Below are 25462 nucleotides of genomic sequence, written 5' to 3' on the forward strand. Positions count from 1 at the left end.
TGGGCTCAAACAGATAAACACAGTATAAATAATGGCACTTGTTGAAATACATGTTTTGTTATTCCGACGATTAGTAAAATGTCACGTCAAATAATTTACGCACATTAGTATAGTTCTTAAGTTTGAACCTTACCGACCTAAATGGTTCGCATAGCAATATGTTAAAAGGGATGAATGTAAACGATTGTGACAACGTGCATTGCATTCTGAAAAATCTAAATACTGAACAGAAACAAACCAAACCAAACCAAAACCAAAGCGGTTTGGTATATATACAGTACTATACTATATAAAGAGCAGCTGAAACCTCGTCTCTCAGTCCCGGTTAGCTCGCCGTGATCGTATAGTGGTTAGTACTCTGCGTTGTGGCCGCAGCAACCCCGGTTCGAATCCGGGTCACGGCAGACGGGACTTCATTTTTGTATTTGAGTCATTTCATTATTTTTCTACTTTATTTACCCGAGAGTAATGTTATTGACTCCTGCCTTATTGCTGACGTGTCCGTTTTGTGTAAAAAAGGGAAGGGATCAATGGGTTTATATAATGCAGTAACGACATCTCTCCTGCAGGGAGTAGTGTAATATAAAAACATATAACCAATTTCGACGTGTAAATAAAATAAAATATTTTAAAATATATGTCGAACTTCAATTCAAACTGTCATGTTTGAACACAAATCATTAGCATTAATCATCCATCTGAATATTAAATTTGATCTTTTATGCAGCTCGGATTGATAGCACGAAAAAAGAGCACACTTTTTCAAATCTCGAGAATGGGAAGTGAGTGTGACAAAATGTGATCATTAAAGTGCGTGAGCGTGTGCGTGTCCGTTTGTGTGCGCGAATGTGTGTGCGCGTGTGTGTGCGTGTGAGAGTGGGGGGTTTGGGGGGCTTTGACGGGTTGTTTCACTTTGACGTCAGATTTCATTGGGGCCCGCCCGCCAGCTCAAGTGGAAGTGGTGAATGTGAATGGAGAGGTGGTGGGGGAATCCGACATCAGACACACAGCAGAGTGGACCGTCACTGCACGGGGATGGATCCAAGCATCCTGGGATTGTTCCTTCCTTATCACCGCAAGACGTAGTGGAACACAACGCCAACCTGACAGAACCGCGATGGTGCACTGCTTGGCGACTCGACGCGCGGCTGCGGACCGTTTAGGGGACCCGAAAATGTGGTCGTTGTGACGTTGACTTGAACGCCGGTTTTTTTTTGCTGACTTTATTGTTCCCGGCCGAGACGCACAGCGAAGATGTTGAGTCGATTCGTGAGTGGCAGCGTCAGGAATCTCGAACGGGAATACAGCTGCACCGTCCGGCTGCTGGACGACTCGGAATATACGTGCACCATTCAGGTGAGTCACCTGTCTGGCCATTGTGCGATTGTGGTGCAGCTGACAGGCATTCAGTCGAAGGGGCTGCCTCGCATGCGTGCTCTGTTGCTCTCTGGCGAGAAGCTGACCCCAAATGTGCTCTCGGTTTGGGTATTTCAGACAACCTAGCGCTAATTTAGGGTGATCCATTTGCCCCTTGTGACCCACTATTGTCAAAACACATCAGCTACAGGCCAGATTTGCTGTCAGTGCTCTAAGATGGTGTAGGTCTAGGAAAAAAGATCATATTTGGAGCTTTACAATGGCTTGTCACAGGGACAGTATCCTGCTTGGTTTTCTACCCCACTAGATTTAAACAGCCTGAACCTCTTTCACAGATTTTCTGAACCTATCAATTTGCCTAATGGCATATGATGGTGTAGGCTAGTATAATGCCAGTCATGGCAATTGCCCTTTTGCACCCGTAAAAATCCCTTACGGGGTGCATTACTGTAGGACAGGGGTGCCCATTAGGTAGATCCTGATCTACCGGTAGATCTAAGACGGGTCCCAAGTAGATCCGAGGAGTGTCGAGAAGAAAAAAAACAAACAACCATTTGTGTGTCTTTGTACATGTTAGTAATATATTCATTCATCTTCTGAGCCGCTTGATCCTCACTAGGGTCGCGGGGGGTGCTGGAGCCTATCCCAGCTGTCTCTGGGCAGTAGGCGGGGGACACCCTGAATCGGTTGCCAGCCAATCGCAGGGCACACAGAGAAGAACAACCATCCACGCTCACACTCACACCTAGGGACAATTTAGAGTGTTCAATTAGCCTGCCACGCATGTTTTTGGAATGTGGGAGGAAACCGGAGCACCCGGAGAAAACCCACGCAGGCCCGGGGAGAACATGCAAACTCCACACAGGGAGGCCGGAGCTGGAATCGAACCCGGTACCTCTGCACTGTGAAGCCGACGTGCTAACCACTGGACTACCGGGCCGCCTGTTAGTAATATATTTTTTGTGTTAATATACACTGCACACTAATCAGTCTCATTTTCACTAAAAAAATATATATTTAAAAAATAAAATAAAGCAGGTAAATCTTAAATTTGTGTGTGTGTGTGCGTGCACGCGCCGGTAAGGGTAGATCCCGTGAGGTTAGTTGATCGAAAAGTAGATCTTTGATCCAAAAAGTTTGGGCACCCCTGCTGTAGGATATACCCCGAGGGACTCCTGTCGATTTATTCCTGACAGTGCAGTAACCTCCGTTTGCACCTTTGACACTTGACTCTGAGGCAGTTTGTCAGTCTAATGATATGCGTTATGGGATATGTTTTTGGAGCCTTTTATAATGGTACTACCAGCAATCGCATTTTGCAGCACAAAATGAGGCTAGTATGCCAGTGGCTGGTTTACCTGGGTGGTACCTTTAAAGCTCGGGAACATGCTTGTAGCTTTGTGATACAGTTGAGCTTTAAATAATTACAATAACTTAATCGTGATTTTGAAACTCTCAATAGGATTTACCGCATCCCATAAACATCATTGTACTTTTCGATGTGCATTGTTTTATGCCTTAAACGTACTGCTTTTGAAATTTTGCCATTTGATATGACACATATACATTTCATGTACTGTTTTGAAGTTGTAAAATGGCCTATACTGTGTACATTGTTGCAGACTGTACCTTGTTATCATATTGTTGGCTTTGATCATGACAATACCGGCAAAGGCAATTGAGAAAAATTTATGAGAAAAATTTTCTGTGTGAGGGAAGAAGTTGAGTGTCGAGTGAAGAAGATACTTATAGCTTTTTGGACCAATATAATGCCCAGTCGGGTACATTAATGTAGAATTTACCCTGAGAGTCTCTTACTGTGGACCTAATTCTGACAATGCAGTACCCATGTACTTCTGTGCACTTGATTCTAGATTTTTTTTTTTTGGGGGGGGGGGGACTATTACACTGGAGTCCAATTATTAGCCTTATCTCTCTGATAACCATATCATACCATCAACACCTTTATACCTACTAATGTTTGTCATAGGACTGGTGCTCTTAAATGTCCGTACGTCTTGGAAATATGCCTGGTTATTCTGGTCACAGAAAAGGTACCATCATGGCACTGTATTGTAGATTCAATTTCCCCCTGAAAAGAGATGAATATAGACTCCTAATGTATCTCTATTTCTGACTTCATCCAGCTCGGCAGATGGAACGTCCAAGGTATGCTGCCTTTTATCTTGTGGCAATTTATTGACGGGTCGCTGCTAGTCTGAAATAATTTATAGTATGTCACCGCTGATTCCTACGTTGGACAGGATTTTTAATAATACATCGGAGATATCCCTTCCATTAGACGCTCCTCAGTGTGGTGGACGGTCGACAGCAATCCAAGTAAAACTCCTGTAAGGAGATAAAAAGGGCTGCTGGGAACTTCTTTTCATAGCCACTGTCCATCCAACTGCAAGCTTTTGATGACGTTCTACTTTTTTGTTCACGCTCGTAAGCAGGTGAAAAAAAGAACCTGTCACATCAATTACAAAACCATTTCTTCCTGTTGGTGGATGCTACAGTTAAGGATTAAAAGAGGTGTAAAAAGACATCCCTGGAGACTTTGCTGACTAGACACATTAAAGCCTTGCCAAGGCAACATTAACCTGCCTTGTAGAACAATGAAACATTCATAAGACCTTCCAGATTCTTCGTCCTTTGATTTCCATTGTCATCAACAGGCTTACACTGCTCTTTTTATCCCATGAGAAGGTGTGAAACCGATACGGTAAGATGGTGACTGGGCACTCCGAGAAGTGCCAGAGACGGACAGCGAGGCCAGCAGGTGCTCTGTTTGCAGCACAGTCGCGTGGTCAGGCCGGCTGACGTCAACACGCGTGGAAAAAAAGGAGGGGAGTGGACCGAAAGAGGAGAAAGCTCTTGATGGGGCTCTTGAAGTCTTTCTGCAAAAGTGAAGGTTTACCATTTTGTCCCCCCGTTCTGGTCCTGTTTACCAAGTGATGAAGGAAAAATGTCAAGTTAAAAAAAATGTTTTCACATCATCTAACAGTTAATCTTATTTTAATATATAGTCCAAACATTACATAATGTCACCGGCAATTGTCAGTGAAGTCTTCATGCAAAATTAAGCATGACATGGCTGAAAACTAGCATTAATGCTAAGTCCGGTGCATTCACATTGTTTATTTTTGTGTTGATTATTGTGCACTGTTCTAATCCAGCTCCATAGGAAATTGCTATGCAGTCAATGTGTGGGGAAAATAATGTGTTCACTGTTTCCAATGATTTCAGTAATATGGAATTTGTAGATTTTTTAATTTTTCATGTCTTGAGACATTGAGGTAACATGGAGTGCACTATATTGCCATAACCAATAGCGTCGATCTCAATCTACTTTCTGGCCTGAAAAAATGTCATGCCATCAGCTCAGACCAACATCCATGCAGGCCCCTTTCCCCCGCCCGCGCCCCATTACAACAGGCATAATGTACCGGTACTTTTTATTTGGAGATAACTCAATGCTAAAAATTAAAAAAAAAACATTAACCTGTACATTTCCTGTTGATGTTCACTGCAACTATTGTGAACTTCTCGACCAAACACATCCCAAATTATCCAATTCTGCCTGTCAACATCATTTAGGAAATCGAGATTGGAGAGTGTAAAATAAAAGGCATTAATTAGGTCACGATCCCTCTCTTTTGAAATGTTCGCATGTTCACAGGCTGCTGCAATGTGACGATTCTTGTTACAGCATACAGCATCGTATTCAGATGCACGCTCTCACTGATCTGATACCCCACATTCTGAGTTATTCCTGCCTTTGATCCCCACTCGTCTCCGCCCCGCGAACTGGTAGCACCTTGTAACCATAACCATCTTCCACGGAAAAGAAAATCACACGACACACCAAATGAAGGTGTCGTTTAAAAAGAAGCTGATATTGTGCAGGAATTCAATTCGGTTTCAATGAATGATGGCTCTCTTGTGTGTTTAGACACAGGCAAAAATGAGATCTCATCATTCCAGGAGCCCTTCATTTGCAGCTGTCATCTAGATGCTGGTTGATGAATGAGCCCGAAACATTCTTTTGCCCTTAGGCCTCTAACACTGTGATTTTAACCCAGTGTTACAGCAGGGGGTCAGGCTGAGACTTAGTTTTTTTGTCAGGCCAGAAATGACATTTAGATGCTCTTTGGGTGTTTCGTTACCTCCAATATTAAAGTGTGGTGCTGGCTGCTTCTTTATAAGTAAACCCAAGTTTGCCATTAATTGTCCTTTAAAAATGACGTCTCACAGTTGGTATCTCAGTGAGGTTTTACCGATGCTCTTAAACCGGGGGTCGGCAACATGCGGCTCCAGAGCCGCGTGCGGCTCTTTAGCGACATCTAGTGGCTCCCTGGAGCTTTATAAAAAATGTTTGAAAATGGAAAAAGATTTTGATAGTAGGCTAATATAGCTCAAATAAATATAGATACATGTTGCAGCTCCGAAAAATAGTGTTGTTTTTTTTAAACGTACACTTTATTTATGCTTCTAACAGTCTCGACAAACACAGACGCGTCTGCGTCCGACTCCGTGCCTTCTCTCTTCTCATTCGACCCGAGAGGCGTTCAAAGAGAGCCTCAGGAAAACGGACATTAATGATTACTTCACTGACACTAAGAAAGTGAAAATAATGCACCAAAACAAAAACTCAAGCAAAGAAATTACAAAATAAATTCTATGGGGGTGTTTGTGAAGACACAACAAAGAAATGAATAACATAAACAATTCTGAGACAGTCCAGTCTCCTACATACATACAGCATGTGTTTCCTTCATTGTAAATTTTATAGAAGGCTTTTATTTTTTTGCGGCTCCAGACATATTTGTTTGTTTGTTTGTTTTTTTGTCCTATATGGCTCTTTCAACATTTTGGGTTGCCGACCCCTGTCTTAAACTGTCTGTGCCCGCACGAGAACGATTCAAACCCTCTTCTGAAATTGGTGCGGGTCGAAGGTTCACAAAGAGAGTGGAAAAGGCGGTCGCCACAGACACAAAAGAAAAATCTTCCTAAGTGGATTGGTTGACTTTCGAGAAGCCTTTTTAAGGAAAGACTCAGTTTTATTTAAGCCGTCTTACTGGCAGTTTACTCGTTCTCACTTCCTCCCATTTGAAAATGTTTCTCCAGTCATTCAAAATGTAAACGCGTGATGACAAAAGACTATGCAGCTCTTAGGCTTAATAAGAAAGCCACAGTTGTCTCTTTTTTTTGAGGGGGGGGCAATTCTGATTAATTGGAGATTTAATGAATGGCTGTCTGCTGTGTTCTGGCCCACTCTAATCAAACGTTAATTATAGTTTTCTCACAGTGAAGCCTGTGATTTTCCCCTGCTTTTCCGAATAAGTTTTATTCAAGTCAACCACAACCGTCTGCTCGTTGGCAGTGTTATTTAAACACAAGCTGAATATTACTACAGTAATATGAAAATGAAATGCTTGAGCGGGTCTATCTACCTTTTCACTGCTGCAGTGATGGATAATGAACTTACAGCATAAAATCGCTCAAATTTTCCAAAAGTCTGCTCCGCTGTCATCTTGGAGCCTCTTTGGTGAAGTGGTGAAGGATTGGTGCTGGCGTGGAACGAGAAGTGCTTTACTTTGAAGTGCGGTGCCAGCATCTCAACAGTTGCTACGGTGACTCCAGAGTTACCCAAACTCAATGTAAGATTGCTTACTGGGCAGGATTGCCCTCCAAGAGTCCTGACAAATAGCTTCTCATTGCTGAGTCTCACAGCAAGTCACACAATTTTTCCGATTGAAATCAATTACTTTGGGAATAGTATGAGTCCAACAGAGTCCAACCTGACAACCCCATTAAACCTTTATTTAACATATACCAGTCGTGATTGAAATAACATTTAAGATTATTAATTGTCATACAAGTATAAGCAGAATATAGACCTGTAAAAAAATACTTGAAACACTCAACATGAAGGGGGTTTAAATGTACTGTATTGTATTGAAACAAATTGATTCAAATGAATATTTCTGCTTATTTGATCAGTGAATATTTGTCCATTATTGATTTATCGTTTTACCTCTGGGGAAAAAAAAAACAACATTTTCGTCAATGAAATAAAATGAAAACGAGAGGACAAAACTACATTTTGTTCATAAAATTAATTCAAAATAACTACAATTACAGTACAGGGAAAATATCATGCAGGTATTCACCATCATTTCTGGATGCAAAAATGCATCTCGTTAAAACATCAAAATTTAGCCAGAAAAATAATTTGTACGTTCGTTAGCCGCTTCAGATTTATAGCCGCCGGACTTTACGTTTTCACATGGGATATTTGTAAAGAAAGCAGTCACACAGACGGAATTCTAATAACTTTCATTTACCTTAGACACCGTAGATGCTTGGAATGCCAAGGATGGTGTGAAAATAAATGGTTCTTGTTTGACTTAACTTATTTCTGCTGACAACGTATTTAGGTTAAAAGTCATAGTCAAAACATCTCCCCACTCTCACTGGGTCCCGTGACATGATTGCCTGGTTTGTAAAGAACGTGTTGGTTCAGCTGCTACGCTGTTGCTATGCTTCATGGCATGAATGAGTAAAATGTGTGACAGCAGTGAATGTTTCATGAGAAGCAACCTCGGGAGAACGTCATTTGCATTTAGCGGCATCGCGATTGGCTGAACCTGTGGCACATGGTTAGGTTGCAATTAAGGATTACATCACTGTTGCGTCTAGCCGAGAATCTTTGACACGCAGCCCACGCCAGTCTTTTTTGTTTTTTGACAGTTAGCTACAATGTGTGGGATCAGCCGCTGGCAAGTTGCCTGTCTTTTTGGTAAACGCCAGCTTTTTGCAGGATTTCAAAGTCTCTCAAACAGCTTCAACCTGTGAAAGGAATAAGTTAGGAATATTAAACTGACCCCAAATTTGTATGATTAAAAATGCAAATCAATCTTTTAAATTACAATTGTGAATTTCAAACAACCCCATGTCCTTCTCTCCCTCATACAATGGGAAACTCCACAGTCACGTGGGCTAGCAGTTAGCTTCTGTGTGGTAGTTACCCTTTTAACAATGATATCTGCGCACAAACAGTGCTGCAACACATGTAAGCGGCTAATATAACAATACCCGCGGGCATATAGTCTAACCTCTGCAAAGAGTGACTACTATGACTGCCGTACAGAAAATCTGAGAGAGCAGCTGCCTCTCAAGTACAGTACTGCATATCCATATGTCTGTCTTATTGTTGTTTAAATTATAATTATTGAATTATTATTATTGTTTAAATCTTTTAAATTATATTTAATTATGTGAAGTATATTATAATAGAGTGCTGTTTAGTAATTTGAAACACATTACAAAAATTACAAGCATTGCATACAATTTTGGAGGGTTTTTGGGAGGCTGGATCCGATTAGTGACAATTCCATTCATTTCTATGGGGAAGGATGATTTGAGATATGACTGCTTTGAGTCCAAGCATTGCCAAGGAGCAAATTTAACTCGTATTTTAAAGCACCACTGGACAAGCAATTTTTTAAAAGTCTATTTTCTTTAATTTGTCTCCTTGGAGACATTCCGGTTTCTGTCTCTCATGTGATCAGCACCATTGTAGCGAGAATAAGTGGTCTTCTGCCATTCCTTAGTGTCTCTTTTAGAGTGGAGAACAGGGACACTGCCTGTCAGTCTGCTCAGTCCTCCATTGTGTTGTGTTGTTTGTAACAAAAATGGGCCTTGGTTTATGTTCCTGCTTGCAAGCCTGATTTCTAAACCTCCCAAACAGAGTAATGTCTCTGTGGTAGCTATTCTGCTCATGAGGGTCTTGATCCTTATCCTCTCCTGGGCCAAATTAGTTGAGACGGAGTAAACAGCTGTCATATTGTCTTGTAGGAAAATACTTGAGTCATTCAGAAGTTCAGCCCTTCAACTTTAATGTATGCCTCCTCTCGTTTGCCTCTGAAAGGAGGCATCACCCACAAGGGTGTATTTTTACAAACCCTGCCCACCCCCACCCCAATGGCTCTTTTGTCCTCCTGTTATTTCATCCTGTCATCCCGACCTCATTTGCGGCACGGGTTACCTCCATCACACTTAGCCTGGATCATCATATCCCGTTGTTCTGCCTCGCTGCAGGGTGTTTAGAGCTAATGATTCCAGCCCCTCCTTCTCTCGCAGCCCTCTTTTCTTTCATCTGTAATCCGTTGTCTCCTCTGTATGCTCCATGGGCTCTTCCTCCTGTTGTGTTTTCAAGTATGACCTCTCCCTGTTCACAGACACCGATGAGTTGGTGTACCATCCTCCAATAATCAGATACTTGGCCCTGGACAATTGCTAATAGAGACTAAATGTGATCATGCTAACCCTGTATCGATGAAACATGATTGCCATCTGTGTTGACAATCCTCCCGGAGTATATCTTATTTCGTGATCAGGTTTTACAAGCAGACTATCAGAAAGACACACAACTGTAACTTTCAACATCATAACAATGGTAACATACTGGAAATACAGTTATCTGCAACATTGCAGTCACATTAACCACACTCCTTTGTATGTACTATGCAGTCGTTAAACGGAATCTAATCTCGAGCAGCATTCATAAACAATGATTAAAAAAAGTACCTTAGTTGTACCTAACAGAGGTAGTTACAAAGTTAGCTAAAATATCTATTTTTAACTGATACACAATGTATCGCTCAGGTTTGTTTATCTCTACATTTAAGTATTTGTTTATATTGTCGATGTAGTTTGCTGTGGTGTAAAATGTCATACTGTTTCTAATATGTAGCAAAAAACTAAATGTTTCTTTTGCAAAGGGATATTTTAAGACCGTTTATGTTGTACATGTTCGAGCATGTACAGTATTTTGTATCAGGGGTAGAAATGGTACAGAAAATTATTGCCATTTATTATTTATTATATTTATTCTACATATATATTGCAAATACTTTATTTTACATTGCACTTATGTTGAACTGTGTAGAGTTCTTTTCTGAAACATTTATTTTGTGCAATGAAACACTTTATCCCTCCTCCCCCAATTTTGCTGCTTTAGAATGAAATTTTCCCCAGTGTGGGACAAATAAAGGTTATCTTATCTTATCTTATCTTATCTTAAATACAGTTGGAATATTTGAAATATTGAAATATTTAGCAGAAAATTAATCGGTAGCCAATATCGATTATCAATGTAACTGAAGAACAGTCTAGTCTTGTTTCACATTAAGCAAGTAAAATAAAGTAAGTGAATAGAGAATAAAATTTGGGTGTAGGAAAAATGACTGCGATTGACTGGCAACCGGTTCAGGGTGTCCCCGCCTACTGCCCGAAGACGCTGGGATAGGCTCCAGCACCCCCCGCGAGCCTAGTGAGGATTAAGCGGTTTGGGGGGGGGGGGGGAAGAAACATGATTTGCCAAAGTTTAAAAAAAAAATGAATACAAAGAATGGATGACAACTGATTTTATTTATTATCCAAAATGCGATCTACAGTATTTATCCCAGGGGTGTCAAACCTGTTTTTGTCGCAGGTCACTTTGTAGTTACGGTTTCCCTTGGAGGGCCATTATGAATTTTGGGAAACCATATAAATGTTTAATCCCATCTACATATTACATACACAGCGCACAACAAATTGATCAAGAACTAGTTTTACAATCAGAAGTCAAGAATAATGACTGTTATTGTAGATTACATATGACAATTTGAAATTTTGGTTCAGACTTTAGCAAGCATCATGAAACTTGACATGATTGATTTGCTTCTGCAGGCCACATAAAATGGTGTGGCGGGCCAGATCTGGCCCCCGGGCCTTGGCTTTGACACCTGTGATTCAGCCCAATCCTGCTATTTTGTCACCCTACTACCAAATTAAACAGGTGTCCACATTTAGAACTCTCCATTACATTGGATCAATATCAATCCCTTTCGAGTACATGCTACATCCCGTGAACCCAACAGGCAGAGTGTTTAATCCTCATTTATGTGGCATTCATCAGTACAACTTGGCACATTTTCAGCATTGTATTCAAAGTGGATGACGGCACAGAAGTCATATAGAGGGAAAAAGAAAGCCCTTTCACACTCACGCAGATGAAATGTGCATGAAAATACAATACACAATCCTCTTACCTTGGTTGCACCCGGGCGCCTGTAAAAAGAGACACACTGAGAATAGACATTGTGCTAATTCTCAGTGGAGCTCACTCATGCTCTTTTTCCATCTTTTTTTCCCCTTGCTGTGAAGATAGTCCAAAGATGCAGTTTCACTCAGGTGTTGCTGTGGCTCACTGGGAGCGCAGTGGAGGAGATATCTGGCTGACTTATTTTGTTGCGGATCATTATTTCTATGCCCGTGTGTGTGTGTATGAGGTATCGGAGCCATCAGTCAATGCTTTGTTCCCAATCTACAATCAAATGAAAGCGTGGCTCTGCTCTTTTTGTTCCATGTGTTTCTGGGCTTGCAGAACATTGGCCGCGAGTCACGCACACACGCCGTTTCCTTTTCCTTTGTGCATGCGTGAGTTTGTGTGTGTCAGCGCAGCCGTCAGAAGAGATGAATGTCAGTTAGCAGCAAAGAGATGGACACCCAGGTAAAGCACAGGTAGCCAGGAAACACAGGTTTGACTGCTCAAAAGCGGTCCTTAGTCTCACTAAAGGATGTTGTGTTTTCTGTTTGCGGTGGATTTTCCAAAGCTGAGGGCTCTACGAGTTGTAGAATTTTGGAGTTTAACTAAAACGTAATGGAAAAATTTGCCTGATAAACCAAACAAAACTTTAGTTCAAACCATCACTGCCTGTGACATCACACGAGGTGTCCCCAAATCCTGACAGTTCAGGATGAACTTTTGAATAATTCTTTTCAATACCAATGTATGGTTAATATATTGGTTGCTATTGCTCTAATTATATCTGCATCATGTTAAACATTATCTAAACGTACTGTATATGGGTCATTTTCAAATGATTTGATCAATAATCCTTTTTTTTCCTTCTCATTCTTCAGTTTTACTGAATATGAGTATTGGAGTTCTTGGCCTTTACTATGAATGCATTTTTTAAAATAGCACTGTTGCTGTTTTCAGTATGGGAGACTTTGATACCATAAGAAAACCAAGGCAGCATAAAAAAATTGCTAATACCGTTTATCTAGATATCTCCTGTTTCATAGGCTTTCCTGTTAAATATTTGCATTTTACGAGCTGACTTATCTGCCGTTCCCCGCACGCAGCGCTCCAATTCCAGTGTGTTCCATAAGGCCTGTAAATGTACCAGGGGACTATTTCCAGCTCTCTCGGTGAGAAATCACACAAGAAAGCGTAGCATGTAAACGCTGAACAAGTGCGTTGGTGTTTGGCTGCAAATGGGTTTCCAGGCCAAACGTCGACATGGGCTTAGAGTTCAGCAGCTGCGCATATTATTATCAATGTGCATGCACGAGCCTCCCCGGAGCGTCTTCGATACAACCTGCTCTGTGTTATGCAAACGGAAAAAAAACCCCACTGTTTTTTTTTTAAATCAATCATAATTCTGTCTTGATCGAAGCAAAAAAACAAAAACAAAAAAAAACAAAAGGATATTCTTGGTTCTTTTTTCTCGAGTAATTTATTTTTGTTTTTAATATATATTTGGTGTATGTTGTTTATAGCTTGCCCATGGCAGCGAAAAAATATTACCCACTGACCTCTGGTAATGAGATTCGCTTTTGTTCCAGTTGAACACGCGCGCGCGCGCACACACACACACACGCATGCATACAGAGGTGGACCATATGGCAGTGCGATTGCAATCCAGAGGGGATTGTTTTAAGCAGTGATGATTCCTTCTCACTAAATTGAGTTCATTGAGCTGGCAAGTTCCCCCCCCCCCCCTTTTTTTTTTTTTTTGCTCCTGGCTATGAGACAGGTGTCGTTGTCTTTTGCCATGTCCATCAACTAAATCATTTGGAAGGGAAGTCTGACTGTTTGATTGCTTGCCCCTGGCCTCTCTGGCTACCAACAGAGTAATAAAGGAGGAAGGCATTCATCTTTTTTGCCATATTGAATATATTGCATCATCTGCTTTGCGGGAGCACGCTGGTGGAGTAGTTAGCCCATCCACCTCACAGTTCTGAGGTTAGTGGTTCAAATTTGAGGTCCGGCCTTCCTGCAGACTTTTCATATTATCACCTGTTCTTTTGTGGATTTTCTCCAGCTACTCCAACATCCCAAAAATGCACAAGGCAGGGTTATGTAAATACTCTGTCTGCATTGTCTCAAAGTGTGAACGTGAGTGTTTGTCCATATGTGCCCTGCAATTGGCTGGCGACCAATCGTGGGTGTACTGTACCCGAGATAGGCTCCAGCTCACCAGTGACCCCCACGAGGATAAACGCCATCGATAACGCAAGGATCGGACGTTGTATCGGTCTGTCGTGGTGAAGAAGGAGCTGAGCCAAAAGGCGAAGCTCTCAATTTACCGGTCGATCTACGTCCCAACCCTCACCTATGGTCACGAGCTATGGGTCGTGACCGAAAGAACGAGATCCCGGATACAAGCGGCCGAAATGAGTTTTCTCCGCAGGGTGTCCGGGCTCTCCCTTAGAGATAAGGTGAGAAGCGCCAGTCATCCGGGAGGGGCTCAGAGTCGAGCCGCTTCTCCTCCACATCTAGAGGAGCCAGATGAGGTGGCTTGGGCATCTGATTCGGATGCCCCCTGAGCGCCTCCCCGGTGAGGTGTTCCGGTCATGTCCCACCGGGAGGAGACCCTGAGGAAGACCCAGGACACGCTGGAGAGACTATGTCACCCAGCTTGCCTGGGAACGACTCGGGATCCCCCGGGGAGAGCTGGAAGAAGTAGCTAGGGAGAGGGAAGTCTGGGCTTCCCTGCTAAAGCTGTTGCCCCCGCGACCCGGCCCCGGATAAGCGCTAGATGATGGATGGATGGATGGATAACGCAAGGATGCTGTGAGCCACTGTGACAACCACAAGTTGTCACACTTTGAGCTTTCCTTTCCCTAATACTGTACCCCAGTTCCCAAATTAACAGTTATCGTCATGGAAACCCATAGGGATCCTGTGGATAATGTGCTGGGATGCTGATGACGCATCCCAGGTTTGGTTTTTGGTGACCAAAGCTATTTTTAATCCTTATCGTTCCTCAAGGCCAGTACAGAAATAATCACACTCGAAGAGCGAATAGCCCTAAACACTTCAGCCCACAGGCTGCCTCGAGCGCAATGCAACTAATTAATCATAAAGACATTCTCCGGCTACTATTAGCATACATACAGCATACACTAGCATTTCTTTTTCAACCCCCAAATGATGGGGGCCGTGCTAGATATTGTGAAGTACACTTTCTGTTACTTTGCGCTAATTATATCTGCACCTCAACCAGTCTGTTTCTAAATCCTGCAGGTTAATAAATAATAGATTAGTGACTAGATGAATTATGTAGTCGTGAGTGAGGGTTGTGGATGTTGGATCATCAGACACAACTTCTTGACTCTGCAGTTCCACAATGCGCTGCCAGTTACATTCATAAATTTAAATGTGGACCACTTCTCTGAGCCTGCAGGAAGATGTGATGTCTTTGTTATTTCACTTATTTCTCAACTCTTATTCCTCCCAAAATGTAGTGCGCACGAATCCTGCCAAAGCTGTGCCCTTCTTGAATGACGCATAATAGCTACTCAGCTGTCAGGTCGTGTTCGCTCCTTGAGAAGCTGGCCCGAGTTGTCAGTCAGTACTGCGGCGACCACTTCATTCATTGCAAACAGAACCTTGATTTGATTTGCACCAGCTCTCTTGCCTCTGAGTCAGAGCATAAAAGAGAACAGAGGTTGTCCAAGCATGTGGAAAACCATCATTCACTGAAGTTGGTTTATTTTATCTTATTGTATTTTGTTTTATTTTATTTATACAGTTGTAGTCTGTTTCTGACAGTGAATGAGTGGTTCGCTTCGCAGATGATCCTGCATGATCCTGCATGATCCTTCCATAACTTCATTTGATATTTCCACCAAACAGTAAACAGTAAAACAGTAAGACCTTTTGAACAGAAAAAAAAAATCGCAGGGAAAAAAACAACAACCAAACACCAGAAAACGGGTGAATTTGTGAGGACTGAACTGTGAATAGGCGAGTGAATTCTCTCCACTGCAAATTAGCCTTCAAGTCTGTTGTCATTTAGACACGCAGATGGCACAGTTTTTATAAATTTTGTCTGTGCAAAAGGCTCCTTCATTCATTGCTTTCTAACAGAGCTTATTACCAACCTTACTCCCTGCATGCTACTGAATTAAACAGTCCTTCATTTTGTATTGTGACAGGTTATATCATACTGATTGCATTCAATATCTAGCTACATGTTAAAATGAGTGAATCTTGTAGAGACCTGCACAAATGACAGACGGAAGGAAGGTCAATTGTATGTGGCTGTGGAAATAACGGAGGTTTTGTCAAAACCGAGCTGGAAGTGTTCAAGGTCATTTGTTAAGCTATTGGCGTCGAGTCATTGTGATGGGGATGCACTGCGGGAAAGAAGGCAACCGCCAGTGCAGTGTTATCCAAGCAATGTGTCAACAGTGGAACAGACCGATGACTTCTTGTTCAAAAGGTGAGTGAGAGGTCTTTCAATGTTAAATTCCCTATTCTCCTGGTTTTACTGTATGGTGGAAATATCAAATGAAGTTATGGAAGGATCATGCATCCAGACGTGCAGCCAAAGTAGCTTGTGAGCGATTCACAAAACCTTCAGAAAGTTGGTGACGGGGACTATCCACGCTTCGCTTTTTAAACACGGGTACATATAACATTTGAGACGGTTAAGTACTATTGTAAAAAACAAAATACACTCACACAGCAAGCAGTGCCTCTGCTGGCCGCTGCACTTCATTTTGCATCGTTTGCTTCAACTACATGATTAGTCACCAAGTGACCGAAATTCTGCAAGAGCATATATTATGGAAAATGATTCCTGTATTCTTAATGACTCGTACACCATCATATGGGTCTTTTTATTTTTTTGTATTTGTGTCTGTATGCCGCATAAACAAAGTGTAGCGTACCATCTGCTTGAAACTGAATCTGAAAAAAAACCCCTCAGGATTTAACAAAAGGATGGATTTTATGACCATCCAACCTGTACAAAGAGTGGTTAGATGCACCCGAGAAAGCTTTTATGGTGCTTGGTGTCTCCCGCATCCGCCATCCATCTGCATGTCATGTTTAGATCAAACCCCACTCCAGAGGTTTATTTTGCTGACCCTGTTCTGACACCCAGTAGTGGATTATTTCTCTCAATCAAGATGTTTTATGTAACCAACTGCGAGGATTATAGAGAGAGAAAAAAATTCCGCCTTTTGAATTTAGTCCCATGCAGCATAAAGATGTGGCCTTACTGTCTGTCATATGGGTTGTGGGGTGGGGGGGAGAATAATCCTTCCGCTGTGAAATGTGCTTTCATATTTTCAGAGCCATCTGTGGGCATTTATTCTTGAAAAGAAAGAAAAATGCATTCATAAAGTAAGAAAAGTAGACAACTGGGATTTTTTTCTGAAATGATGGAGGTAGATTCTGACACCTTGATTACAACTTGATCAGGCTCTTGTCAGACCTGAGTGGGAGCTTGATAAAAATGACATTTCCACGTCACTGGACGACAACGTTCTTTAGTCTTCTCTCGCCATGGCAACCACTCATTTCGTCATCGCTCCCCGGGTGTGCCGTTCATCTCTCGCTCACCTCAAACCATCTTACTGTACACATAGCAGGAAATGGGTGTTATTTTTCTGAATTGACCTCCCTGATGTGTTTTTATGAGTGTACTCCGCATTCTGGATGCAAGTAACGGCTGCAAAAAGAAATCACAGCGAGTGGCAATGCTCCAATGAGCAGCCCATCTTGCGGATGAGAATTTTCTTATTGTGGTACAGTAATTAGTTCCTGAAGGCTGCAGCATTAGCACATTGTGCTAATCCAACTCTATTCCAGCAGCTGCGGGCGAGGAGAGTAGGATCAAATCCCAGTGGAGCCGATGGATGACGTGATCCGAGGGGTGCTGAAAGGGGGGCCCCCTGTCATTAAAAAGACTGATTTCACGCTGGTAATGAGATCAGCATTCGGGCTGGAGGCGACGGCTTTTACAGTTTTACCTCAGAGTTTAGTTCTAAACGGGCTTTATCTGCTGGGTCCCGGCCAAGGTTACGGCCTTCACAATCCGGTGACCTTGCCTTTTTTGTAAATGAAATAGTGCCCTTCCTTTCCATTTGCAGGCCACCCAACTTTACTTTCAATATTTAATCTTTTGTAATAGGCAACTTGATTTCATGTTTTCTCTCTTTCTTTAAGCCGTGAAGAGGTTTTGCCGAGCATGCTCCCGTCGCCCGTCTCTTGTCATGAATACAAGTTTTGAAGCTTCGTCCCACAACAGGGATTACAGAGATATGGCCGGAATATATTAATTAGGGAAAGTCTCTTCTGGTGGGATTAAACCCGATTTAGTTTCTGTGTTGACAAAAACAACTCGACCGTTTCCTGCTGAAGCTTCTTATGTTTCGGGATGAATTGCAACAAGCACTGTTGGGGGGCAGATATGCTGAAGTGTCATTCACTTATCCGCGTGGGTCTTAAAGTTACTACAAATGACCTTCAATGTTGAAGTCCACCAAAAATCAAAAAGGTGCACTCGTTGTTTAATACTGTGGAATTGTCAATGTGCAAAAGAGCATCTTGCCCGGTCTTGCATATGAATCTTGCTTGTATTTATTGTGGAGAGAGATTGGACAGGGTAGATGGCGATCGCCTGTAGCTGGATGACATCACTGCTTCCAGACCCGCATGGCTGGTTTGACCTTGGACAGACTAAAAGGGAAAGAAGGCCCACAGCAAAAGACGCCGCCTCTCACGCCACCCCGGTCCCAATTCCACCAAACCACATGCCACCCTCCGCTTCCAAGCTATGCCACTCTGGCTCCCCCCTGGGGCAAACAAAGACCCCTTTCAGACCCCGTCCCCACTGTGATCATGCGGAGCCGAAGCAATCCTTTCCTCTTGGCTGCTTGCTGTGAAGTGACCCAGCCTTTTCTCTTGCCACAGTTTGCTGCTTTATGCAACGTCCAAGCGGCCGGCTTTTTGAACTTCATGACAGGTGACGATGCCCATCTTGAAAAGGGAGGAAGCTGATGAGCACCAAACTGTTGTTTCCCTTTGATTTAGTGGTTACCCGTTTGTGGCCTTGAAGACAACTCTGTATTCTGTAGCCATAACAGAATGATGTTTAAAAATAACACGCAACATTATTTTGTTGGCTTTTGCCTTGAAATGATGCTTTCTGAGTTGCATTGTCCCCCGACTACATTTTGTGATGGACAAAGCCATTTGGATCAGCACTCACCTGCATTCCCGTCAGCGCCGCAGGGGTGATATCCCCTCCTTGCTTAGTCTGTCCGCATGCTTCCATTTTGTTTTACCTGCGACGTCAATCCGCTGGCCTCATTCAGTCACTTTGCAGCAGTCATGGTAGTCAAGAAGTAAAAAAAAAAAGCCTCTGATGCCTCAAGACATTTGAAAACTTACCAGTTAAATCTTGCTGGTATCGGAGATTCCCACTCCTCTATAATTACAATTCGATGAAAAAGTACAATTTTAATTATTATATTGTAATAATATTGTAATTCACTATCCATTGACTGCCAAAAAGCACACACGTCCAGACCGCAGATGAAATTCGCATGCGCAAAGCCACCACTGCTTAATTCAACAAAACAGTGGTACCTCTACTTATGAAATTAATTGGTTCTGGTTCAGAGACGCGTTTTACATGTAAATGCTCTAATCCGTTCCAAGACCCCCACAATTCAGACAAATGTTTTATAAAGCATAAAAATGCATCAAAATATGTAAACAAATACAACTTACAATTAGATGATTGCGCAATAAATCAGAGTTGTGTACAGCGTAAAAAACAAAGAATAAAAATGATTCATTTAACTTTTAACTATGTCCTTATCATTTTCCCCCTCCTAAGTTCATGTTCTCTTGAGCCCTTGATTACTCCCTTCAGTTTGTGAAAGCGGACAAAAATCCAACAGAGCCAGGTCGAATGATTCTGGAGATTGCTCCAGCACTGTGGAGGTCATTTAAGACAGGTTGCCACTTCTCGCGCACTGAATGAAGCAAACGCTGCAGGATCTTTTTATGTGGAGAAGATTAGTATTTGTTTTATTTCCCGCAGGTTCATGCCAGGGACAATTTTTGGTCATTTCCTATTCATTCGCTGTAGATTTAAAATGAATAAGCGTTCACCTTTTGTCAGGTTATTTACTGTCTTTCACCACCCTCCGTAGAACTCATTAGCCAAGTAATTATTCGTTTGTCAGGCCGCAAAACCTCAGAAGCCATTAGTTGTTAATAAGCATTCTGCTAAGTATCGATGCAGCGTCGAAACATTTTCAAGCTGTGGTGCTGGACTATCATCTCCCTTGACCATTTCAATTAGACCACACATTTTACTTTGTGCACATCCATAATGTGACAAAATCTCATTTTAGGCAGTTAAGTGGAGCAATAATTGTCACATGTGATGATAATTATGAGCCTTAAGCATTTTTTTTATGGTCAGGGTAGAGTTGCTATAATCACCTTGCAAAATTGTTACTGCTTCACTACGCACTATACTGTACAATTCTGTCTTAATCGCTTGTTCCCCTATTTGAAGTCTTATGTAAGCTGTGTGGGAGATCACCAAGGATGAATTTCAGCCTGCATTACCTCACAAGAGCCCGGGTGCTATCTGTACATTGTGCTATCATACTGGGAAAGAAGTCTCCTTCACATTCAAAGGGCCAGTCAGCCCTGAAAAGTAAGAAAGGCTTTGTATGGAGTGCTGCTCGTGGTTACCGCTGTTGCTATGAGACTGTCGGAAATGCCTTTGAAGAACGGTCCTGTTCGGACAAAACATAAATATTTTTAACACTGTACACCTGGTTAGTGAGGCGCTGCCGTGGCTGCCGTGCCTTGAAAATGCATTTGTTCTGTACCCAGCATGCTTTCAAATGCATAAACAGTTGCTTGGTTCAGTGTCATGTGGTTGTCTAAGCAGCTTATGAAGAGTAACATTTTTCATACTGCATGAAAACAACCCAATGAAAACATTCTGTTTGTACCTTGGAGTGTTTCAGTGTTGAAAACGATCAGGGGGGTTGCACACACGCTTACACAAAGAAACGGTAAACGTTAAAATGATGTCAGAATCATCCATCCATCCATCCATTTTCGAATGCGCTTATCCTCACAAGGGTCGCTGGGGGGTGCTGGAGCCTATCCCAGCTATTTTCGGGCAGGAGGCGGGGGACACCCTGAACAGGTCAATCGCAGGGCATACATAGACGAATGACCATTCGCACTCACAGTCACACCTAGGGACAATTTAGAGTGTCCTATTAACCTGTCATGCATGTTTTTTGGAATGTGGGATGAAAGCAAAAAAAATCTATAATAATAATCTTAACAAAATCCCATTGTTAAGTAATCTTAACAATGGATCCCAGATATCAAGGACGGATGGTGGCCACGGGTTGTGCACCGCCGGAACAGGAAAGTTATGAGATAAGGCCACAGTTCCAATAGGCTCCTATATGATCGGATTGTTCTGTCGTGGAATGCATGACGTATTGAACCCAAAAAGCAGGGAGGCAGGGTGTACTGAAATACTGTCTATTAACAAAAACACTTTCAGGGGTACACAGGAAAAAAATGAAATCAAAACACTAGCAAAGTCCTGAAAAGCCCCCAAAACCCAAAGTAACAACAAAACACACCACTATGACATACAAAACAATGTGACAGCAACAGAAACCAACCAAAAAAAACCCCATTCCAGTAAAAATAACGTCACAGCGACGCAACGATCTGACCAAGACTGATTGAACCGACAGAACCAAATACAAAGCAAACTGACGAGCCAACAAGGAACATCTGGACAAGACACAAAAGGGTTGAGGGAGTTAACATTTAACTTTGCGAGCTCCTTGTGTCTGCAAGCCAATAAACACCATGTCCCCCTCAGGGCAAAAGTGCTAAGCTGCGGGGGGCTTATACTGAAAAGTTCTATTTTTTTGCTCCACTTTTTTGTGGATTCATCCTAAGAGGCTTAATTTATTTGGACCATACAATCAGATCGGGCTCAAAATACCAGCTCATATTAGAGTGTGGAAACTAATTAAGCTCCCTTCTCCCTCCCTGGTTAACCTCGGACAAAGTTTCTCTTAACTGTTGGAGATTTGGTACGTCACAAATCCCGTGAAGCACACTCGGCAGTAAGTGGTACGTACAGAACAGCCACTTGTATCGACAGCGAAGCTAATTCCAATTTGCTATTCCTAAATTCACCTTTCATTTATACAATACAATACAATACATGCTGATTTATATAGCGCTTTCACAACAGCGGCAGCTGTAACAAAGCGCTTTACAAAACAGTTAACAAAGTAAAATAATAAACACAACATAAAACACGGACAGTCGTGCAGTCCTAACCACCTTTCCGTCACACGCTTTGTTGTTTGAAGCAGTTTGAGATGAAAGAGGAGAGAATCAAAGTGTCCTTTAACCAGTGGATCAGAGACGTCATGCTCAAAATGTGCACACGTCGGCTACAAGCTAAGTTTCAAAGTCAACAAGAAGCTGTAGCATCCATTGACGAAAAAAGAGATTGGTTCACTTCTCCTGTCCCATGGAAATCCATTTCAATTCCAAGCGGCGACTCACGGTTCCAAATACGCATCGGCGCTCTTCGCCAACGCTCCTCTCTCCTCATCCTCAACTTCAGCGGCCATCCATCCAGCCGCACCAACGCCGACTGTCCAACAGCGCCGACATAGCCACTGAACAAATCGGGGTTGTGAAAAATGCTGCCCATTACTGCCGCAAAAAACACAAGCGCCCCAGGTCTGTCCAGCACCGACAGTCAATGGCGCCGACATTCCTCCCAATCAAAATCTGTGCTGGTACGCGTGCTGCCGAGAAGGCGCAACCACCAAGCACAGATACTGCTCCTTTGAACAGTATCTTTATGTAACAGTAACATAATGTATCTTTATGAACGCAGCCTGTAATCAGCGGCTCCGTATTTACATAATCCATTTTAAAATTTGAATAGCCGATTAATCAATTAATTTTGACAGCTGTAATCTCAATTGCGAGTCTAAATGGAGCTACTCAACTCACTTCAACAGTTCCTTGGCACCAACACGCCCCCATGGGACTTGAGCACGAAAACAGCTAATAGGTGAATCCCCCTCCCCAAAATTGCGAATAGACATCAGTCCGTCACTCACAATCTGCATATACAAGTCATATACAATGTGTCAATTTGTATCAAAGGATTTTAAAAAGCAGCTCTCATGTTTGTATTAATGTATTCACTCAAAACAGTCCTCTAAATTGTACTTTCATTTCGTGGCCATCGGCTCATTTTAGTCCTTATTAACGCAGCAATCAGAGAGACCCTTTCAAGTCATGAGAACAGTGTCAAAGGATTAGCCGGTAAGGGCGTTGTTCGTTGGTACTCCGTAAGTGACGCCGCAGTAAATCTCTCAAATAAGCTGTCACGCCAAATCCGCAACAGACAACTCAACAGTTCTCCTCACTCCTTCCCGCCTCTGCATTTCGGTGGCCAAATGCAGCACAGCCAGCGGACGCCCGCACGTGTGCCGAAACATGACAGTCGGCCGCCGCCGCGCAGAGGCTAGCTCGGCTTTGTGGGATGCTGAAGAGCTCCGCGGCGTTCCCCAGCGGGTGACTCGAGTGTGTGACCAATAAGATCATTTGCTCATTCCTCTCCATTCTGGTGCCACCACTTGGCGTTAATTGGTGTCTTGCTTCAGTTTCGAAGGTAATTTCACCTTTGTTAAGACCTGGCGGTCAATGACTTCTTGGAGTGCGTATAGAAGCGCACGTTACCCACGACGCAGACCGCACAGGTCTAAATGTGCACACTTCAAAGCTGGCCAGAACATAAAAGCTTCTGTTTACCAACTCAAAGCCTCAGCTGGAGGTTTGTTGATTAAAACGCCCCTCCCCCCTCATCCCCCCATCCTACCATGTCCTCCTCGCATTCTGTGAAAACTTTTATTTTCTTTTGCATTCGCTGAGGTGATTACGTCTCTCTTGGGCCTCCATTAAAGCCTCGACACGCTGCAGCAGTGGCGGGCCTCTCCTTGTCCATGTGCACAGCATCCAGCCTCTGGGGCTAAACCGTTTGCTGCAGTTTCATGCTTGGTTACACCATTGGGAAAGTCATCCTTCCTGTGACAGTAGAAAGTGTGAATTGATACCATTGGGGGTGCCTCTTTCTACATAAGTTGTATAAACTGAATTGTCATTTAGGTCAGCATTTCTCAGCCTTTATTGGACCAAGACACGTTTTACTTCAATCTAATGATGATCTTGTCTCCATCTCCTCACAAATGTAGCTACTCAATATGATATGTGGCCCTGTTGAGTTGAACGCAAAGCTAAAATACTCGCATGAAGCCATGACATTCTGTGCCTGCGGCCATTTTGTGGAAGATCATTTAATTGCTCTCCCTGTCATATTTATACATACAGTATATATAATGATTATATATCGTAAATAAATCCATTTTGGACCAATGTGGCACACCTGATGAGCTGTCATCATCTGTCTGTCATCATTTGTATACAAGTAATGGAACAATCGGCCATTAGATGAGATGTACAAAATTACAGAGCTGTACCCAAAGTGATGTCGCTTTTCAATTGTCTCTGCTCTGCTTTACTTGGCTCTACTCAGTTGTCACAGTTGCTTCCAAACACCAAAATACTCTCTGTGAAATTAAAATCAAGAGGAGATTACTGCAGGGGTCCGTTTCCTTGCTGCTTTTAAAGTAGACACTGTGGAGTTCAATTGCGCAAGATCCAATGCTGTGGCAGAGGAAGGTTGAATGCTAACATGAGAATGTGTGTTCATTTTTTTTACAATTTCTAACTGTGTATCTTAAATAGTTCAATGGTGTAGCGATGATGAATCTTCTCCACCAATGAGTGGTTAACGTCACCCATATACAGTAATCCCTCGTTTATCGCGGTTAGTGGGGACCAAAACCACCCGCGATAAACAGAAATCCGCAAAGTAGCGACCAATAAACATATACAGGAAAAAAAAAAATAATTAAGTCCGCAAACAGTCCGCGAGAAGCTGAAAAACAACGAGTCACATAGAGCAGCATATACAGTACTGTACTTCATGTATATGGGAAGAAAAAATATATATATACCTGTATATATATAAAAATATATATTATAATTTTTTTTATGAATATGTATATATGTATATATGAAATCTGCGATGCACTGAAGCCGAGATAAACGAACCGCGAAATAGCGAGGGATCACTGTTCTGTACAAATGCCCCCCCCACCACCACCACCACACCCGAACGTAGATTACGCGGTAGCGCCGAGTCGCCGACGCCAAAGGTGGAACTAAAGTGCGTGGCTTAACATTCTAGTCGGACCATTTAGTGCACTGTACCACTGAAAAAAGACAAGCGCGAAAATGAGTAGCAGCCCGCAGAGAAGCAGTCCCAGCATTACCACGACGACGAGTGATATTATATTGTCAGACCACAACACAAAACCAAGGAAGCGCGCAACAGTAGCGTTGCTTAAGTGTAATTCCCTCTACACTGTTAAAAATTTAAAGTAAAAAATTCAAGGACATGACATCCTATTTCTACATGAGAAAAAAAACCCAAAATGAAGGACAGCCAGCGTGGTTCCACATGGCGAAGTCGCACGAAAACAAAAGTAAACAGTCTTCCATCTGGAAGCGACTTCATCAGCGGGGTGGATTAAACCGCAGCCACCGACTGCAGAAAAGCTTCAACAAAGCCGAAAAGACCTCGACTCCGTCTCCTCACTTGGTTGCCTCGACTTTTCGGGAACGCGCTTATCTCGCGTGTCCTACTGGCAAATATTTGCAATTTCCTTATATTGCTTCTTCAGCGGCATTCCCTCACAATAGGGGGTTTAACGTCTCTAAATCCATCCGTCAATCTGCTGCACCGCTTCCCGTGTGCTGCTAATGCATTTTGAGCTTTTGTATCAC

At 42.6% G+C, this 25462-nt stretch overlaps 1 protein-coding gene and 1 non-coding gene across 4 annotated transcripts in view; both read left to right on the forward strand.

Annotated features, from left to right (window-relative positions):
• The first annotated feature begins 332 nt into the window (after positions 1-332).
• On the forward strand, positions 333-404 carry trnah-gug (transfer RNA histidin (anticodon GUG)). Its single transcript has one exon. It is a non-coding gene; the product is annotated as a tRNA-His (tRNA).
• Positions 405-911: 507 nt separating this feature from the next.
• LOC127597169 (FERM domain-containing protein 5) overlaps positions 912-25462 on the forward strand; it is a 51290-nt gene continuing 26739 nt past the window's right edge. For 2 of the 3 annotated variants that reach the window (XM_052059992.1, XM_052059994.1), the window contains exon 1: positions 912-1356. In XM_052059992.1, the coding sequence (XP_051915952.1) occupies positions 1255-1356 (102 nt within the window). In that variant the 5' untranslated portion in view covers positions 912-1254. The remainder of the gene's footprint in view (positions 1357-25462) is intronic. The other variant, XM_052059993.1, reaches the window with a different exon arrangement.

This window comes from Hippocampus zosterae, chromosome 3, assembly GCF_025434085.1.
Source record: "Hippocampus zosterae strain Florida chromosome 3, ASM2543408v3, whole genome shotgun sequence".
In the NCBI taxonomy this organism is placed as follows: Eukaryota; Metazoa; Chordata; class Actinopteri; order Syngnathiformes; family Syngnathidae; genus Hippocampus; species Hippocampus zosterae.